The following is a 22,301-nucleotide window of genomic DNA, read 5'->3' on the forward strand; positions in this document are numbered from 1 at the left end:
GCCCTTTCAATGTACTTTTAGATTCAGTATGATAGCTATTTTATGATTTTCTAACCTGGATCCATATATTTCATGAACCATGAACCTGACACCTTCCAGTTCTGCAACTATCTCATCAGGCGAGTCAATTTCTCTGTTCCTTAGTTTTCTCACCTATAATAGAGTTTATTTCTGATTGAAGTTTTGAGTACTAACTGAATTAGCCTATTTAATTTAATGTTTGGTATAAAATTACTTTTCTATTTAATTGTTAGTAGCTTTTTAATTATTTGTGGTTGTCTTGGTTATATTTTGATGTCAAGTTTTTATAAATTGAATTGTATGATTGTTCATTTTTATATGACCTATAGGCATATAAAACTTTGAAAACATATTGTAAAATATAACTAGTATCAAAATATTTGTTTGCAGTAATTCTTTGATAATTTCCTTCTTTTATGCCATACTGGGGATGGAACCCAGGGGCATTCTACATCTTAGCTACAGCCCTGGCCCTATTTTTTATTCTTTATTTTGAAGCCGGGTCTTACTGAGTTGCAAAGCCCTCTTTTGACATCCTTATTAGCTTTGTTTAAGATTTCTTTTTTGCTTGGTTTTCTTTTAATTTTCAAATTTTCCATCTTTCCTGTGGTGCCATTTTATAATTACCCAAAATGCATTTTATCTAATTATTTATTAATAAGACAACTACTTAATTGTTATAGTTTTTCCATATCTAAAAAGCATTGCTGTTTCTTTTTCACTACTATTGTATTTTACTAGAAAAATACCTTATCTACAATTGAAATCTTGATTTTTTTTAACCCAGAAGTTATTCATTAGAAATATTTATTTTTTTACACAAAAGCTGGATTTTTATAAAATTTTATTGTTTCAAATTCATAATTATTTAAATCTAGAAATAGTAATTGATATTAATAACTATCAAATAATTTGTACTTTAACCAATGAACACATTTATAAATTATTCTATAAATTTTGGTGAATAATTTTTTATTTCTAGCATTTTGATATCTATATATTTTTGAACTTATATTTAGTACTTATTTGAAACTTAAATGTAATGAATGAAATATTTGTTATTTTCATCTTTATCAATGTAAATTGAGAGCTTATTCTATGGAATATTTTATATGATGGCCCAAATTAGTATTACTGTAACTATTTTCTTTTTATTTTATTTTATTTTTTTGGGGTGTGTGTGTGTGTGTGTGTGTGTGTGTGTGTGGTCCTAGGGATTGAACCCACGGGCATTTTTTACTAAGCTATATCCACAGGCTTTTCTATTTTTTATTTTGAAACAGAGTTTCATTAAGTTACTGTGTACTGGCCTCAAATTTGTGATCCTCCTGTCTCAGCTTTTGGTTATTGGAATTATAGGCCACCATATCTGGTTTTGTTTCTGTTTTCCTATATGATTTCTTATTGCATATTATACTATTTTTAAATATTATACTATTTTACTATTAATATATCTATATTTCTAGTTATTTTGCACATAATTTGTGTGCAATATATGCATGTTTCAAATAGGAACAATATCTCATTTATATGTATTTACTCATTTATATACATCCATATATGTTATACATATTTATATACATCCATATTTCCAATACATATTTAGTAAGTATTTGTACCTTTTACTTTTTGTTCAATTTCTGCTTTCTGACAATAATATATCCTTGATTTTTCCTCTTTCTTTTTTTCTTTATTTTTGATGAACTCTATTTGATTAATTCTCTAAGAATAAACTAAAGGTGTCCATGGGGATAAAAATTATCTTTTCTATTTCTCTATGTAAAAAATTTAAACTTATTTCATATCCCTCTTCTATTTATTCTATTGTTGTCTACACTATCCCTACCCATGGACACTCTTAGTCATTTCTTTAGTAGTACTACCAGTGATACTGTCCTTAGATTATTATTCTTAGACTACTTTTTTGTGCTTTTATTTGTGCATTATGGTCTTACATCATAATGTAAATCATGTTGACAATGACATACATGCGCATAGCACTTGGTGTCCCCCCCATTGCTTCCCATTTCCCTCCCTCCCAATGATACAGAGTACCCAGATTAACATTGATCTATTCACATGTATACACATAGGCAATGGAAGTATTTCCATTAATAAACCAGGCACAGGTAGAAACTTTCTCAACAAGACCCCTGAAGCTAAGGAAATTAAAACAATAATTAATAAGTGATGGCATCAAACTAAAAAGTTTCTGCTTAGCAAAGGAAATCATCAAGAGTCTAAAGAGAAAGCCTACAGAATGGGAGATCTTTACCAACTATCCCTCTGACAGAGGACTAATATCTAGAATATACGAAGAACTCGAAAGATTTTACACTTTACACTAAACCAATAACCCAATAAAGAAATGGGCAACTGAATTGAAAAACTCTTCACAAAAGAAGAGCTACAAATGACCAATAAATACAAGAAAAAATGTCCATCATCAGCAATCAGGGAGATGCAAATCAAAACTATACACTGGAATTCCATCTAACCCCAGTCAGAATGGCAATCATCTAAAAGTCAAATAACAATACATGTTGGTGAGGATATGGGGAAATGGGAACTCTTCCATACTGCTGGTGGAGTTGCAAACTGGTTCAGCTGCAATGGAGATCAGTGTGGAGATTCTTTAGAAAACTTAGACTAATTTTTAAGGTAACATCTGCTAGGCATGGTGGCACACACTTGTATTGCCAGTATTTGGGAAGGTAAGACAGGAATATTGCAGGTTGGATGACAGACTCAGCAACATAGGAAGACTCTCGGTGACCTAGTGAGACCCTGTTTCAAAACAAAAAATAAAAATAACTGGGGGTGTACCTCAGAAGTAGAATACCCAGTACCACAAATAAGATAAAAATAAATAAAAGAAAATAGTAAATAAAATAAATATCTTCATTCCCAAGGCTCTTCCCTATCTTATGGTGGTGTGGTGGGGCAGGGTTGGCATTTTGAGCTGTCTAGTAGACATGTTAGTGCTTTTAATTTTTATCAGTTTACTATCATTAATCATATATTTTATGAAAATTGTCTTCATTATTGTTAAAATTTTTCTGTAGTCTTGGTAGATGGTAGTTTTATAGATGCTGTGAAATTTAATTTTTCCTTTTATCTTTCTTAGTGTTTTAAAAGGTAATTTAGAAGATACTATGTGAGCTTAAATGTAGCAAGCTTCTATTTAAGCTCCATATTCTTTGGTTTTAACTTTATTGACATACAGAAAAAATATAATTTTTGTGTCACAATCAGTTATTAAATATTGATACAATTAAGGCCTTGAGAACTAAGTTATTTATTTCAAGTGTACTGATATGTACTGCCTCTTCCTTCAGGTCTGGCACCTGGATCCTGTCATTGCAAACCTGGCTTTGGAGGAGTGAGCTGTGATCGGTGTGCCAGGGGCTACACTGGCTACCCTGACTGCAAACCGTGTAACTGCAGTGGCTTGGGGAGCACAAATGAGGACCCTTGCATTGGGCCATGCAACTGCAAGGTACATTGTTTATTCCAGTAATGTTCCACTGTCAAAGCAAAAGGTCATTTTTTTCTTGGCTTCTCTGATATTTCTGCTGGCTTTAAGCAGTTGTAAGATCTATGATTTACCCCTGTCTGCACTGTTGTATGAGACTCCTCTAAGTATCCTTAAGTTCTTACTGGGTTCACTGCAGCAAGGCATTTTTAAGTCATCTATCATTTATCTAAAAATTACAAATACACAGAGGATAAGTCACCTCAACTTTCGGTGCCATTTTCTAACAAAATGACATCCCCCATTGCCCATCTAAACTGTTAATTAAAAAAGACTGTAACAGCTCTATAAAAATTAACTATTTAAAAATCACATTATAATCAAACCTATAGCTTAGCATCCAGTTTTGTAAAGAATTCTTTCAAGTGTTTGATTCTTGATTTTTAAGTAATCTCTGAAGTTTGTACCCAGAAAAGTCTTAAGATTCTCACCATATTCAACTCTCCTGTTAATTAACAAAAGTATCCTAGTAGAATTTATTAGAGATTCAATATTATCTCTCAAGAGTGCGCTTAGATGCAATTTTATTTGTTGTACCTGCTCAGCTAATAGCTCATCATGTTAACACCAAGGATGCATTACACCTGCAGCTTATACACATAGAGGAAGCAGAGTGGCATGAGGGAATCTACTGTGGTAAGACAGATGTACTTGAGCTATAGGATCAATCTCATAATATTCTGATCAGAGTATAGCTAATTCACCTGAGAGAATAAATAATTCTTTGAAAAAGTTAACATGCCATAGTGATCCACGAGGAAAATTACTTCTTTGTTTTTAATCATAGATGGAACCTTACTAAAAATATTTATTATTAATTTGTTGGTCTTAATCTAGGAAGCTCTACAATACTGTTATAATCGATACATGTGTATATATATATATATATATATATATATATATAAACTTTAAGCCATAAGTACCAGATAGGTTGAAAATATTATTTTAATATTAATAATAAATACTAATTTTAATGTTAAGTATATGTGTTTTAGAAGAAGCATGTCTAAAATATCAAGCTAAAATTATAATATTATAATAGCAACATAGTAGGCATATATTATATCAGAAACAATTTAAGTATCTTTCTTGGTCAATTGGAACTGGACTACTTGTATTACTTACCATCTATTCAAGTCAGTACAGACAGTCCACAAGCCCATGGTAAAGAATTATCACGTAATGGGTGTATTAAATTTTCTAGATTTAGTGTATTACCTTCTAATATCTGAAATGAGAAATTATTCCTGTAGAGCAAGATCGAATAGCTGTCTGTGACTGATTGCTTGCTAAAGGACACTATTCTGTAGTCTAAATGTCTTTTTGGGCAACCCTACAGGCTTTTAGTAGTTCTTCTCTAATATATACTAAAAAATATCTTGTTTGTGCTTTATTCATTTTTCCAAAACTCCATGACAATCTCTAACCTTCACCCCTTCCTAAAATAAGTGATGGACAGAGCTAAATTTAAAATGGAATAGAAGTTTCCTGAATCTGTATAAGATAGGAAATCAAACAGAAAAGAGATAAAGGAAACATTTTTATAGATGCTACCATTTGTTGAATGGTGAGCTGGTATGTTGAAGAAAGAATAAACCAGAGTGAGGGGGGCAAGCCTGATTTTGTTCATTTTCTTTAGGAAACACAATCAGGAAGGCTAGAACAAGAGCACCACAATGATTTTAGTAGAGCTCCCAGGGAAAACTCCTTGACCTGCTTATGCTCACTCTCTGCCTAACTCAGTATTGTACTAGAAGATTATAATCCTAATAAGAAAAATCTTTCCCATGAAGACACGTGCAGCTATACACAGACAACAAAAATGCACAATAAATACTAATTAAGATATCAAAGGAGAGTGAAAAATTAAGTCAGTCACATTATTAAAAGCACTGCCTATCAACCACATGATGTTTGTAATGGAAAGCTCAGCTCTAAAAATATTTTTTTTTTTGTGGTACTGGGGTTTCTGGAAACCCTTCTACTTCTGGGCTACACTCCCAGACCTATTTTTATCATTTTATTTGGAAACAGGGTCTCTTAAGCCAGCGTGGCTGGCTTCGAAACTGCATGATCCTCCTGTCTCCGCCTCCCAAGCAAAGGGATTACAAGAGTGTGCCACCACACCCGGCATCTAAAAACATTTTTTTTTAGGATAAAAACTTGCAGAAAGCAAGTTTCCCAAAATATCTATGAAACTGTAAACATCACAAGTTGAATGTCATAGAAAATTAATTATATCACAAAATTGTACCATAATAGCACAGTTATATCACAATGTATTATAAGGAATTTAATCACAATGTTATGCAGTGTTCTATAGTTAAGTGTTTATCACTTCTTCTTTACATGAGTAATAAATATTTTAATAAACTATGCATGTAATTTTTTCACTATGCATACAAGGCATACTGAAGAAAATGTGTTATTTTTTAATAATAAAAGGTATTATTTCCTTCTGCTTCATAAAAACATGATTTGACATAGGTATGTCAACAGATCATTAAACACAACACGATCAAATACTATTTAAGAAGCGAAATTTTATTGAAGTATTCAGTTCAAATACAATGATAAATTTTTAGATCAATAGGAATAATATATACATTCCTATGCACATAATATTGATATCAAGGTTAGTAATGTTAAATAAGTATTTATTTATAAGTAGAATACAAATCACATGTAAAATAATTTCTATGTAAGTATTCATCTCCAATGTGCATATTAACCAATACACATTTGTACACTTATTCCTTTATACTATAATATGAGTTGTTTATGGGTTTCATTAAAAATAAAGGTCTCACCAAATTTAGAATGTTTTATGGAAGTGCTTCTTTTTTTTTTTTTTTTTTTTGTGATGCTGGGTATTGAACCCAGGGGCATTCTACCTCCTAGCTACACTCCTAGCCTGATTTTTTTTTTTTTTTTGAACAGTCTCACTAAGTTGTAGAGGGCCTCACTAAGTAGCCGAGGCTGGCCACCAATTGTGAACCCCTATGGCAGCCTCCCAAATCCTGGGATTAAAAGTGCGCATCACCATGGCCAATTTATAAATGAGTTCTTTAGGGGATATTTTATATTTAACTATAACAGGAACCAACCCAGGTGTCCATCAAGAGGTGACTGAATTACAAACTATGAAATTTACACACAATGGAATTCTACTTAGCAGTAAGGAAAAATAATGTCATTTGCAGGAAAATGGGTAGATCTGAAGAACATTATGTAAAATGAGATCAGCTAGTCATAGAATGTGAAAGGTCATATGTTTTATCTCATAAGTAGACGCTAAGGAGCAATTGGGCCTAAGAGAGGCTTTAGATAATGGAGGGGAACCCCAGTGGAGCTAAGGAGGTGGTCTCAGGAAGGATGGTGGGGAGAAGAGAGAGAATTAATGAAGAAAACACTTCCACTGATATTATGTACATGTATTCGAATACTAATGCCAATCTCAATGTCTTGAATGGGGAAGGGGGATTGGGGAGGAAACCAGGGAAAACTCACCAAATTCTGTGTGCATATATGTCACTACCAGTTTTACATTATTATGTGAGACTGTAATGCACCAATAAAGGATAAAAAATTCATATTGCTACATCAGCAAAAATAACATGAATATACTAAATCATTAATATTCTGTGAAATTATAAGAAGATATGAAGAAACAAAAATTTCTGAAATTTTACAGTGAGTGGTTTAACCTATCTAATTCCATTTCATAATCTATGAGATGGTGATAGTCTTCTCTAATGCTAAGTACATATAAATATAACATCAAAACTCTGTACAAATATAAAGTATGATCACAAATACTTAATATATTACCTTTTTATTGTTGTTTATATTCCTTTTCACAAGCAAAGATAAGTTTCTAGGTTATTTCCCTAGTAGGATTTCTATGATGTGTTAACATTTTATTGGTTTGGGATTTTCCTTTTCTTTTTCATTTTTGGATATGAAAGATAACCTCATTTAATTGGTTAGATTTGAACCATGGGCATTTCCAAAAATATGTTTATATATATATATATATATATATATATATATATATATATATTTGATTTTGAATAAAAAATTATAATATTAAAATTTAGCATAAAATTTCATGTAGGGCTGGGTGTGGTGGCGCAGGTTTGTAATCCCAGCACTTGGGAGGCTGAGACAGGAGGGTAGCACAGGTTCAAAACCAGCCTCTGTTACTTATTGAGGCTCTCAGCAATTTAGTGAGATCCTGTTTCTAAATAAAATATAAAATAGGTCTGGGAGTATAGCCCAGAGGTTGAAAGCCCCAGGGTTCTACTCCTAGTACCACCAAAAAAAAAAAAAAAAAAGTCATGTAGATATTTGTCTATTGCCACAGCTACAGTTCAAATAATATATTAATCATTTTTATATTGACAAATAACTCTTTGACTAAAATTAGGTTTTTCTGACCCCTCCTTTTTTTTTAATTAAACCTCATCATTGGACTTTGTCCTCAAACTTAGCCCAGTTGTAGCAACAATCCTGCTAGATCAGTATGTTTAGATGCCCCTCCCCTGTATATCTGAGCACCCTAGCCTGCCTTCAGTAAGAATACTGTTAAGTTGGCTTAACATGAATGTCACCTACACTTGAGGTTTTCTATCCACTAACCCCTACCTGTTCCCTTAACTATAAAATCTCACCTATCCTATCTGTATTTGTAATGAAGATCAGGTATGTGTATACTTGTTCCTTCTGTTGCAACAGTTTTAGAATAAAATCTGTTTTTTAACACATTAGCTATGATTTTTTTTACAATATTAAAAACTCAGCTTGTGAAAAGGAAAAGCTAATTTTCATTTATTTTTTTCTCTACCAATTACCTATTATCTAACCTTGGAACATTGTGTTTAAAGAGTAAGCACTCAAAGTACTGAAAATTAACAAATTACATACTTGTTAACTTCCTTTAGTACTAGGATAAATTAGAATAAAGGCCATAATGGAGAAAAAACAATAATTGATGACATTTCTAAAAAACTAAGCAAAACTGCAAAATTCTTGACACAATTATCACAAAAACATAACTTATATGTCACTGGAGATGTTCTTGGTAGCTCTGTCAGTAGAATTCCCAGCTGACTAACAATCACAGTTAAACATGTACTGTAGAAGTTGTACCTGATTTATAAGAAGGCAGCTTCATGAGACAGAAGACAGGAAAACTATTGTGACTCTATTTCTCCAGAGAGAAGCTGTACTGAGGAAACTATTGCAAAAAGAAAATTGATGTTTTCTCAACAGATCCTGACTTCAAGAAATAAAAAATAAGAGATCGTAGTAAGATTTTTTCCAAACTCAACTTTGTTTCCAAGGGAAAAGTGTACCAAAAGAAAAAAGGGTAGCTACAATATATGTTTTTGTAGGAAAGGACATAATTAACTAGATATTCTGCTAAATATATTCAATGGAATTATGTGTCTAAAGAACTCATTTCTACCTAAGGAGGTGGAATTAGTTCTTGATAACAAAAATATATTCATCTTATGTATAAGGCAGATATATTCATAGAGTACATCTTTAGATATATCTATAGTATTAAATTTTCATGATGTAGATTATTAGAAAAAATGACAGACCAGGCACCTTAGAGATATGAAAAATCGGTGTAATAGACTGAGAATACTGGTATACAGTAAAGTGATACCTTTCATTTTCACAATACTTAAGCATCTAAAATTATTATATGAACTAATTACAATTAAAATAACAATAGTTAGCTGGGTGTGGTGGCACACGCTTGTAATCCCCGCGCTTGGGAGGCTGAGACAGGAGGATCTCACGGGTTCGAAGCCAGCCTCAGCTACTTAGTGAGGCTTTCAGAAACTTAGTGAGACCCTGTTTCCAAATAAAATATATATTAAGAAAAGGTCTTGTAGCATAGCCCAGAGGTAGAAAGCCTCTAGGTTCTACCCCCAGTACCACCACCAAAAAAAACCCCAATAGTTATTTTAATAATAACTATAATACTTAATTTTTCATATAATCAATTTTTTGGTGGTACTGGGGTTCCTGGAAGCCCTTCTACCTCTGGATGCACTCCCACAGACTACACTCCCAGACCTATTTTTATACTTTTTTAAGTGGAAAAAGGGTCTCTTAAACCAGCGTGGCTGACTTCAAACCTGCGCGATCCTCCTGTCTCTGCCTCCCAAGCACGGGGATTACAAGTGTGCGCCACAATGCCCGGCTTCATATAATCAATTTTAATAATGGCCTAGAAATAGCAAAAGTAGAATATTAAGACTATTAATCTCTAGAGTAAAATCTCTGGTGTTCTGGAAATTATTCTATTTTATAGGCTTCCAGTGTGAAAATTATCACTAAATCTGTAAATTTGAAAGAAATATTAATAGATTCTAAATAAAATGTTAAAATGAGTTGACATGGGTGAACCAGGGGAAATACTTATTTAGTAAAGCAAACCCCACTTTGTGTGATATTATAATGCATATCTAAAATATGCATTTTTAAGATATATTAAGTAATGCTAGTAACTCTAAAGTTGATTGCTACAAAGAAGTGATAGAATAATAGTTAAAGGAAAGATGAATTCCATGATTAAAATTGCATCCAAACTGGAAGTCATAAACTCTCACTATCATTATTAGATAATGAGAATCAGTTCTACTCCCACCTGCACTGTAGGGATTGAGCTGGATCATCTCTGTCAGCCTTATAATACAAAGCGTGAGAAAAACAGAAGCAATGGTTTCGCTGTTTGCATTTATCTGTTTGTTTATTCACTTGTTTCAGTAAATGGATTTTCCATTGCTGCTTATCCCTGGAAACATTCCAAATGATGAGGATAGTGCTGCATTGGGCTATTTTCGTTTTATCATGAGGACCGCAAGATGCATCTTTTTTTTTCTTCCCTCAATCCTGTGGCTTTTCTGCCTCATCATTCCTTCAGGGACATAGCGGGCTTCCAGGATACATCTGGGGTCAATTACATATTGTGTTTTCTGTCCTCTTCCCAGAGTAGTGGTTTCCTTCTACCTCATATGTTATTTTTTGCTCTTCTCTTACTTGCTTTGTTATATCCCTCTAATGATTTGGCCTCATCTTCTGGCCTCCCTGATGCAAGAAGCCTTTCACTCTCCCTGCCACCATGTTCTAAGCTCTGCATGCCCTCCTAATATGAATGGAAGCTCTACACCTCCAAAAACTGTGAGAAAATACATCTTACTTCTTATAAGTTGTATAGTCGCTCACTTTGGATCATAGGGATAGAATATTGACTGAGAGCCCTTTTGAGGAAAGTTTTATATTCCCTCTGGTATCTCCTATTAATGCATGCGACAGTGGTATATTTATGATTTTGTGAATGAATGAGTCATATAAAGAATAAAGGAACAAGAGAAATAATATATGAGATGTTTATTAATAAATTAATATAGAAAGCAAAGAGAAACTTCCCATAGAGTTCATCTACCAAGCAGATGGTTCAACTGAACCTGAGAACCAAAGCATTTAAGTACTTTAACATTCATATTACGAAGTTATTCAGGGAATGAATTGGAAATAAAATCAAGGAGTGAGTCACAGATGAGAGTGTTGATAAGTCACAGAGAAGTTTTGAAAATGGAATAATGACCCTGGATATACATAGAAAAAATTGGGAACATGGGTATCAAGAATTACATTTATTAGGCTGGGCATAGTAGTGCACGCCTGTAATCCAAATACTTGGGAGTCTTAGGAGGATCATCAACTTAGTGAGGCCCTCGGCGACTTAGCAAGACCTTGTTTTAAAATACAAAATAAGCCGGGTGTAGTGGTGCACGCTTGTAATCCCTGCGCTTGGGAGGCGGAGACAGGAGGATCACGCAGGTTCGAAGCCAGCCACAGGCGCTGGCTAGGAGACCCTGTTTCCAAATAATAATATAAAATAGGTCTGGGAGTGTAGCCCGGAGGTAGAAGGGCTTCCAGGAACCCCAGTACCACCAAATAAATAAATAAATAAATAAATAAATAAATAAATAAAATAAAAATAAAATAAGGCTGTAGTGTAGCTCAGAAGTAGAATGGCTCAGAGCTCAATCTCCAGTACCACCTAGTAGTACATAGATACACAAACATATACACACACACAAATCATATTTATTAGCAGTAAGGTTCTAATTATATAGATAAGCATGTTTATATGTTATACAGAATTTTGGAAACCTATGACTCTATGAAGGTGTGTATAAAAGCCCTGGAATGCTAATTTTAAATTGTGCTATTCTCTATTATATAAACTATAGTGAATATCATATTGTGCTATTCCCTGGTAGTTACCATTTAAATACAATTATTCTTTTAAAAAAGGAAATGTTTAAAACATAATATGATATGTAGTTAGAAATATCTTCTCTTTCCAATATATTTTATTAGTGCATTGTAATCTCATATCCTAATGTAGTTCAGAATGATAGGGACATACATGCACATAGCACTTGTTGGCTCCTTCTCCTCTGCCCCCTCCTCTCCTTCCCCAAACATGATATCAAGGTTGACATTGGTATTCTCACATATCTATATAATGTCAATAGAAGTGTTGCCTTTATTAGTTCATTACTCTCCACAATCCCCTGGATGGTCTCCATTGCTTCCTTGGGGTCTCTTATCCATTATCTAAAGTCTCTCTGGTATCTTGATTCTATCACCCTTCACTGTCTAAGCCTGGATAATCTCATTTCATATAATCTTTTCCAGGTCCATCTATTTTCCTGTGCATTACATATTTTTTCTTTTTATCGCTACCTATAATTCTATCATGTGTATATCACATAATTTTGTAATGCATTCATCTTTTGATAGTCACCTGCATTGTTTCCATAATTTGGCTATTGTGAATTGTGCTGCTATAAACATGTATATGAATGCATTACTATAATATTATGATTTCAATCCCTTTGGGAAAATGCCCAGGAGTGGATTATATGAAGGCTCCATTCCTAGTTTTTTGAGGAATCTCCACACTGATCTTCATAGTGGCTGTACTAATTTGCAGTCCCACCAATATTGTGTAAGAATTCCCATTTTCTCACATCCTTACCAGCATTTATTGTTGTTTGATTTCTTAATGATTTCCATTATAGTTGGGGTGAGATAAAATCTCAGTTTAGCTTTGGTATGCATCTTCCTGATTGGTAATAATGTTTCACATTTTTTCCAGACACTTAAATTACTAGAGGAGGGCATAGGTCTAACAATCCAACATAAAGGAACAAGTAGAAATTTCCTCAATAAAACCCCCAAGTTCAGGAAATTAAACCAGAATTAATGAATTGGACTAAAAAGTTTTATGTTCAGCAAAGGAAACCATCAAGAATTTAAAGAGAGAGCCTATAGAATGGGAGAAGATCTTTGCCACCTATCTCTCTGATAGAAGATTAATATCTAGAATATACAAAGAACTTAGCCGGGCGTGGTGGCGCACGCTTGTAATCCCAGCATTCGGGAGGCTGAGACCAGAGGATCATGGTTTGCAGACAGCCTCATCTACTTAGTGAGGCCCTCTGCAACTCAGTGAGACTCGGTTTCAAAATAAAGAATAAAAAATAGGGCAGGGGATGTAGCTCAGAGGTCAAATGCCCCTGGGTTCCATCCCCAGATGCGCAAAAAAATAAAGAACTTAAAAGACTTAGCATGAAAAATGTAATCAAGAAATGGGCAATTAAACTATATAGGTACTTCACAAAAGAAATATAAGTAGGCAATAAATATATAAATATACCTTTTTGAGTGATTTTGATAAAAGAAAAAATACTGAAACCTAATATGACTAGTTTTCTACATATTGACATGTGTCTACAAAGAAGAGTTCTAGTGACGTAAAAAGATTTCCACCTTGATTCTCCATCTTTCTACCAACCCTAAGAATCCCTGTAAGTAGGCAATGAGAATTTCTACATAATAAATCATATATATTCACCATATTTACTAATTAGTTTTTTCAGAACTGGGGGATTTAACCTAAAGGAATTCTATACCCCCATTCCTATTTTTTGTTCTTTATTTTGAAACAGGTGTCATTAAGTTGTAGAAGGCCTCAGTAGCTGAGGTTGGGCATAAAATTACAATTTGCCTGTCTTAGCCTCCCAAATACTGGGATTATGAGTATGCGCCACCATACTTGACTTAGTTGTATTTTAATATTTGTGTGTAGTAGAGCTTGAAAAAAAAATCTAGTACTTTTGGATTGAATGAATCTATTTTAATCTGATTAGGAATACTAAAAGAATTTTTTGACAAATTAAACTTAACCTGATTTCTTTGTGCAAAGAATGATTAATGAGTCAGGCAGCACTAAGATCCAGAAGTGTTTCAGAGAACTCTGCTAATGTTATCACTAAGTATTTATAAACAAAAAATAAGGTAATATAGAAATAACTTGACTGATTGTATCTAGACATTTTCCTTGTTGTGACATATGCTGATCAGTGGGCAGTCTATGAGTAACTGAAGCTTAGCTGCTTATTATTGACTGAGACCTGACTATTCGTTATAAGAAATATTCTACTAAATTAGGTTTTCTGCTTGTTGAAGTACTCTTTGGTTGCATTTTATTATGTAGGGACTAAAGGTATGAAAATAGCCTCAGGCCAAATTCAATTTACCAGGAACTTCCAATTACCAAAGAAAAACGTAAGGTATAGATTCAAGAATAAAAACTTAGAGGCGACAGGCATGGTGGCACATACTTGTAATCCCAGCATTCGAAAGTCTGAGACTGGAGGATCTTGGTTCATGGCCAGCCTCCGCTATTTAGTGAGGCCCTCCGCAACTTAGTGAGACCCTGCTTCAAATTAAAGAATAAAAAATAGGGCTAGCGGTGTTGCTCAGAGGTTGAATACCCCTGGGTTTCATCCCCAGACCCCCCCCCAAAAAAAAAAAAAAAACACCTGAAAGGCTTAGAAGTCCAGCGTTATAACAGTAAGTAGACATACAGTGCAGTCTCATGTAAGTCCATGCAAAAGTTACAAGATATGGTTATTGTTTGTGGAGGGGATTGAATTGATTTTGCTATGGGGAGATAGAACAGGATTAGCTTGAAGACATGTAACAGAATTTAAATATCTCGGTTAGTTCAAAGATTTGTCACAATAAGCAAGGCAAAACAACTACTTGGATTCCATGTTTTTATAGGTGCAGATACCCTACCATCACTAGTAGAGTGTGTCACAGATCCTTAAGACCACCCTCAATTTCAATGCTTTGTGAGAATCACAGAACTTGGAAGAGCTTTTATATTCATGCTATAGTTTATTACATGAAAGGTTACAGACTAAAATCACCAAAGACAGAAGATGCAGGATCAATCACAAACTTCCAGTTATTCTTTCTCGATGGAAGCAGGCAGGGTACTTGATTCTCCCAGCAACTATAAATAACAACATGGATAAAGTATTGCTAACTAGGAAAGCTCACCCAAGTGCTCTTCTTCAAGAGTTTTACTGGGGGCTCAACCATGTCGATATGAAATGACTATATGATGATCCTTAACTACTCAGTCCAGTACCCCAGAGCTCACTGACTCAGGCCCTCCAGAAGAACAAAGCCAGTCATACACTACAATGTTAGTATAAAATACCTGGTATGGCCCTAGGCATATGAGGACACTCTTATCAAGTAGAATATTCCAAGCTTTTATTGGTTATCTCCCTCGAACAAAGAAATTATTGTAATATGTAGAGTTTGTGCACCCCAAACGGGTGTGTTAACCCATTACTGAACCATATAAAATGAAAGACTTTTCAAGTTCAATGACTCACACTACATAACACTTCAGTTTACTTGCTAGTCTTGACTTAAGAGCCTCATGTGTATTTCTGATGATTTATCTCTTGCTAAACAACCATTGATGACTTACCTTGTCCTTTAGTAAAGGTTTTGTTATCTTTCTTAGTATAGCTTTAAGTATCTGTTATCTAGGGAGGGTAGGAACCCTAGATTGTAAGTACCAAGTGACATTCCGAGAAGATAGGAAGTACTCAGTGCATTTTTGAAATAATGGATCTTCCACCTATTATATTAATTATTGTTTACAATCTTTACTAACATGGTTCTCTCGTTTTATCTCTACCAACATTTTTTTTTCAAGCATAGTTCAAGGTTTAGGTGAAATTCCATTCCTGTTATAAAGCCTCTTGAAGGCTTTGCAGAAGGAATTAGTGATTCCATATTTATATTTCCATAATTTAATTCACTTAGGAGATGTACTTACCAGAGTCAATCTTGAATTATCATCAATTGGAAGTATATCTTCATGCACTAAGTAAATGATGGCTTTTAGACAGAGACCTCAACTCACTCATCTTACTGCACCTAGAATTTCAATCCTAATATATTGCTTTATGTTATAAATTAAATCGAATATGTAATTATTCAACCATAATTTTCCAAGATCTTATTACCTGGCTAAAATGGAGCTAAAGAAAATGTAACTAATGTCTAAAATGTTCTAATTTTGAACTAAAAAAGTGGTATTATTTGCTTTCAAATGAGAGTAAATGAAAAGTAGATTAGACTAAGCTCAGGAGAACACAGTGTACAGAACAGCTGTACTGTGTCCTCCACAGGATAATCTAAATTATAATTATAGATATGTTTCATCCTATCTGCCTCTGTGCTCTTTTGAAGATGCTCTCGGTTTCAGTGTTTTAGGGATTCGTTTGTCCCTATAGGCTTGAAATTAGTTTGGTTAGTTTTGCTGACATGTATCATCTCAAAATATCTAAAATCTACTTTAAATGTAAAAGTAGCAGGAATGTTAGTTGTAATCATTTAATTTGTGAGCATATCAGGATTCTAAAATTTAACACATAAAACGGGATGACAGACACGCCTTTGTTAAGGGTCCAACAATGCAGAAGTGGTTGAAGTTGTAAATGGACTATAGGCATAAAGAGACAGAAAATTTATTTTAGACAAGTGATCTTCAACCTAAGGAGAAGCTTTTCACTTATTATTACAACTTCCTTATTTAGATGCATTTTTTTCTCTCTTTTGTTTTCCTTGTAAGTTCTCAGATTTTATCATCTATATCTTCTTCCCAGTCTTTGTCTGTGTTTTATTAAGCATTTACTCTGTATATAGCACTTTTCAATGCATAAAACACCATCACCAAAAAATTCATTTAACCTTAAGAAAATTTTATGAAGCTAATGCTCACTATTGTACCAGGAGCCTTGTTATTTTCTGGAACTATAAAAATAAGTAAATAAGATTTCTACCTTTAAATAGATTGTGGTATATAGCAGAGAGAACAATCTTAAACAAATTATACTTTCGGGGAGTTATATTAAGGTGATGTATATTAAGATTATATTACTTATGTAAAAAGCTTAGAGTAGTTCCCTAAGGAAAAAGAAAGCTCAGAATTGAGGTTAAAAGGGAATTCAAGAAAGAGGGGAAATGTGGAGTTAATATATGTTTAGGTAATAGTGAAAAATCTATTTCCCAAATATAAGGAGCCTTCATTTAGATGTATTATAAATATTAGCTCTATCTTCTATTGAGAGATTATAACCTTCCTACTTTTTTCATTATATAGTCAGCACTCACTAGCCTGAGTCCACATTATAGGCTCACCTATAAACAAAGAATGTTTCAGTGTACAGGGAGTAGAATTAATGAATCCAATCTGAAAAGCAGTCACCAAACGAGAATAAATTTTTCCCATAATATCACTATATTACTAACTGGATAGGCCAATGTGTTAAAGAAAACAATATAAAAAATTAACCAGGGAAAACTTTCCTCCTTCTCTACTTAATCTGATCAGGAAAATCCTAGGACTATTTATCCCAGTTTTTCTACCTGTCAAGTTAGTATGCTTGCCTCAAATATATGCATTTTTAGTCTATTGTACAAAAAATATTTTACAACTGGTATAATGTCAAGTGTTCCGTTAAACATTCATGTTAGTTTAATGTCTTTAATTTTATCATACATCATGTGTTAGAAGATGAAGTTTTTCAATAAAGCAGAACAGGGAACCTAACTGGCCCCATTTTAGTCAGACTATCACGTTCTTGTGTTTTATCGCATTTACTCAATATACTTGATGTACATGCAAATTAGCACTCAATAATCTTTCTACCCAATGTGGTTAGAAATGATATGGCTTACCTAAAAGCTTACTAGCAGATGTTTAAAAATATTATTATACTTTAAATATGCTTGAGAAGATAAAATCAATGTGTAGTTACTATTTTCTTATGCAGACGTAGATATACATCTTACTGTTGAAGGGTACCGGTGTTCCTAATGTACCTCTCTATTTACAGGAAAATGTTGAAGGAGGAGACTGCAGTCGTTGCAAACCTGGCTTCTTCAATTTGCAAGAGGATAATAGGAAAGGTTGTGATGAGTGTTTCTGTTCAGGAGTTTCAAACAGATGTCAGAGTTCCTACTGGACCTATGGCAATGTAAGAACTGCCATTCAATTCTGTCTCCTACTCCACGGTGTTTAGGTTGATGCTGCTGTATTTTTTTTTTTTACAAATTAAAACACATGCATACACATACATATTGTAGTAAACTTCTTGAAGTCATCAAAAATTGATAGAATTTTATTCAAATGGCATTTGTGTATCTTTGCTCAAAGCCTTTAAAGTTCTATTTGTAGTGGAAAAATATGAGATTATGACACAAAAATTACATATTTATTTAAATCTTTTTTATAATTTTTATATACTATATATAAAACATATATATTATATATTATAAACATGTATAACAAAAATGAATACATTATTAGCCTTATAAGTAAGTAATAATTATAATAATGAACACATTTCTTATAGCCTTTCATTATTTGATACTTCTTGGGTACTTTTTTTTTTTTTATTTGTGGTACTGGGGATGGAACGTAGGCACATTCTACTTTTTACTTCTGAGCTATACCCCCAGCCCTATTTTTTTATTCTTTCTTTCTTTCTTTTTTAGTGGTACTCGGGGTGGAACCCAGGGGCTTTTCTACCTCCAGGCTATACTCCCAGACCTATTTTATACTTTATTTGAAAACAGGGTCTCACTAAATTGCTGAAAGCCTTACTAAGTAGCTGAGGCTGGCTTTGAACCTGTGCGATCCTCCTGTCTCAGCTTCCCAAGAGCTGGGATTACAAGTGTGTGCCACCATGCCCAGCTTTTATTCTTTATTTTGAAACAGGGTCTCACTGAGCTGCAAAGGGTCTCACTAAGTAGCTGAGGCTGTCTGTGAACCATAATCCGTCTGTCTCAGCCTCCCAAAGTACTGGGATTACAAGCGTTCCTTCATTATTAAGAAGGACACTATATTTGGGCAATAACTTCATTGTTAGTTGATTTGAAAGTTATTGAATTATTCCCTGAACTATTTAGATGTAATTGATAGTATCTTCCTCTCACATAAGTGTGTTTACCTTTCCACCTGCACTGCCCTCCATGCTCCGCACTGCCTCCTGGGGAAGAGGACAGTTGGACCCCTGTAGAAGAGAAGAGAGAGGAAAATAGGACCTTGGAGAATCACAGCCTAGTAACTGGATTTCAGAGTACAGAGTGTGGGGAAGCAGGCTGGGGAGGAAGAGACATTCAGGGGGAATGAGAAAGTATGTCTTCCTGGGTTGAATACACTGAGACCCTGGGACATTCTACTTGAAGAGTTGTTGACAAATTTTGAGCAGTGTAGTGACATGATCACAGTTGTCTTTTACAAAGAACCCTATTTTGATAGATAAACTGTCTTGCAAATGCTTCTTCCTTTCAGCTTTCATCAAATAACTAATCAAAAAAAATTATAAATATTTTTTCTGCCTATATGGCTTTTAAGTCAAGTTTGAAATATTATGAGTAGTTCCTGGTTTTACTCTCATGCCTAAATTTGAATCTATATATACATTGCATTTGAAGGTGACTTCAAAGAATCAACAACAAATGGGCATCTAGTCTAACACCTTCCTTGTTTATGGAGTCTCACCCTACCTTCCCGATGGCTATATTGATGTATCTATCAAAGCTTCGTAGCTAGCCATGGGGCAAACTTGGTTGCCTTCAAGCCTTGGTCTTCAGAGCCTAGGTGTGCGAAATTCTACTCATCTGCCTGAAACATAAAGTTAGAAAGGGAAGAGGAGGAGTATGATACCTCTTGTCTAATAGCCAATGAGCTTTTACCTGGTTTCTATAGTTTTAGAACAAGTATAATCAATCTGTACCTGAAGAAATATTTTAAAAAATTTTAACCACACATTCTCATCACTACCATTCCACTCTCCTTTGCCCATAATACCAAACATATCAGACAAGTCTCATAGACCCTGGTATTTGGGAACCTGGAATTTCACTAAGTAGTTATGTCCTAACTGGGTAAGATAACTAAGTTCAAAATGTGACTGCATGCCTGGCCCTGGCTGGAGGATAGGAATGGAAAAGCAAATTACCATACATACCTTTAGTCTTACTTTAAGATTCCTTCCTTTTCTAGGCCAGGCTTCTTGGTTGTAGTCTCCAGAGCACTTATGATCCTATGAGGGGAAGAATATGTATACAATATTGTAAGTGTTGTCATAGCAACAGATAGATTCAAATGCCCTTAAGCCTCAGAGTAGAAATTTTAAAAAGTGGGAGGAGATGAAATGCTGAATGAAAATCCACCTTTTAGGTGCTTACATATTTATTTTCACATATTTATTTGCTTTATAAATATATGTAATACTTTTGAATTTTTTCCATAAGCAACATGAAATTACTAGTGAAATGAAAAATATAATACTCAAAGTACAAAATTATTTGATAAATTATATAACATTCTAGCCATTCTATAGCTTTGAATGAATTTCTTTTAAAAAAATATTTGGAATTTTTATAAAGTACAGGGCGCTCCATAAAACCTAATTATTATATAGTACCATCAAAACTTACAGCAACATCAAGAAAAAATAAACAGCAGGATCCTACATGAGTACTTAAGTTTAATATTTACTCTTGTTTTTACTCTTGTGTTTGTTTTATTTTTTAATCTCTAATAATGAGTAGACGCTATAAGCAATAGGAAACAAGGAAGAAGCTGATGGCTATTTTAAAATTAATGATAATTGTGTATTTTCTCTAAGATTCAAGACATGAGTGGCTGGTATCTAACTGACATCTCTGGCCGCATTCGAGTGTCTCCCCAGCAGGACAACTTGGACTCCCCTCAACAGATCAGCATCAGTAACGTAGAAGCCAGAAAAGCCCTGCCAGACAGCTACTACTGGAGTGCCCCAGCGCCTTATCTGGGAAACAAAGTAAGTCTATAAAGATCTATTTCCTGTGACTCTGCTTTCACTGGTCAATAACAAGAATGAGTTTTATTTAGCATTTCTATAAGGAAAGATGAAGTCACATCTTCATGTGTTGCATTGCCAGAACCAGCTAATGAGGTCAAGTTGAGCATTTTTCCATGTCACATTGGGGAATTATGTAGAGAAGATGTTAATGAGCCATGTCATTCCTGGTTCTTCATGTAGTTGAAGTTCAACATAAACATTTTGAATGAATGAATAAACTAATGAAAGCTCCTGGGTATTTTTGTAAAGCATATTATAGATCTCGAAAGAAGCTGTATTGCACTTATTGGAAAATAGCTTTGTTTTTTTTAATGGTCTATGATGGGATACTTGCAGGAGTTTTCCTCATCTGTTTTTTGTTCCCTTTCAAAACTGATATGGAAGAGAGCGACGTTTTCTTCTACCTGGTACGAATGTTAATTGGAAAAGAAATTGATGACATAACTAATTTAATGCTTGTGGTGAGAATTATGTAAACAACATATTTCCTGGAGTTCAGGCAGAGAGCTACCCTGAATGTGCCAGATTGAAAGCAAATGTTTATTATAAATCCTATTCACATGTATATCAAAACATATACAGATAAACATAGCAGCCTCAGAAATTAAAACTTTTTTCACCCCTCTTGTGGATTAACTCTTTCTCTATAAATTGCCTTGGTGCCTCGAATTTAATTTTTTTCTAATAATTTGTTGGAAACTAAATTTGTTTTCTCAATCTTGTAAAAAAAAATGCTTGTTCACTGGGCGTGGTGGTGCATGCTTGTAATACCCGCGCTTGGGAAGCAGAGACAGGAAGATTACACAGGTTTGAAGCCAACCTCGCTGGCCTAAGAGACCCTGTTTCAAAATAAAAATATAAAAAAAATAGGTGTCTGGGAGTGTAGCCCAGAAGTAGAAGGGTTTCCAAGAACCCCAGTACCACAAAAAATAATAATAATAATAATGCTTGTTCTATGAAAATGTATACCTTTTCCGTGGAGAGTTAACTTTATTACATCAGAAGTTATTATAAGTAGAAAAAAGTCTTTTAGTGAATTGACACTATTTAAACCCAGTTGTCACTTATAAGACTATCGTGCTACTTTTGAAGAAATTTTCATTGATTAAAGAAATAAAACTTAATTTATAGCTATGGATGTCTTGCGTGGAAAGTGAGTAGTGAGGCATAAAACTCAGTTCATATGCTCCTCGGTGAATGGAAACTGGTAGTTTCAGCTGATTGAAAAATTTTAACTTACATCCAGGTTCTTATTTTTAACAGCTTCTAACTGCTATTACAAAAAAATGTGTAAATGAATAAAACAGGTTTTCAATGTGAATGTATTTTAAAAGAGACAGCATATGTTGCATAAAATTCAATAGCCATAATAAAAATAAAAATCTAATTAAACTTTTATTTGCTAGGCCTTTTATGAC

The 22,301-nt window shown here is 33.8% G+C and overlaps 1 protein-coding gene across 2 annotated transcripts in view; it reads left to right on the plus strand.

Moving 5' to 3' along the window:
* The window catches only part of LAMA2 (laminin subunit alpha 2), a gene marked incomplete at both ends in the record, with an annotated part of 652,317 nt that overhangs the window by 289,738 nt on the left and 340,278 nt on the right, over nucleotides 1–22,301 (plus strand). For both annotated transcript variants that reach the window (XM_080699817.1, XM_080699818.1), the window contains 3 exons: nucleotides 3,360–3,520; nucleotides 17,866–18,006; nucleotides 20,668–20,841. In XM_080699817.1, coding sequence (XP_080555943.1) covers nucleotides 3,360–3,520; nucleotides 17,866–18,006; nucleotides 20,668–20,841 — 476 coding nt within the window. The remainder of the gene's footprint in view (nucleotides 1–3,359; nucleotides 3,521–17,865; nucleotides 18,007–20,667; nucleotides 20,842–22,301) is intronic.

Source organism: Muscardinus avellanarius (assembly GCF_963383645.1).
Source record: "Muscardinus avellanarius genome assembly, chromosome: 8".
In the NCBI taxonomy this organism is placed as follows: domain Eukaryota; kingdom Metazoa; phylum Chordata; class Mammalia; order Rodentia; family Gliridae; genus Muscardinus; species Muscardinus avellanarius.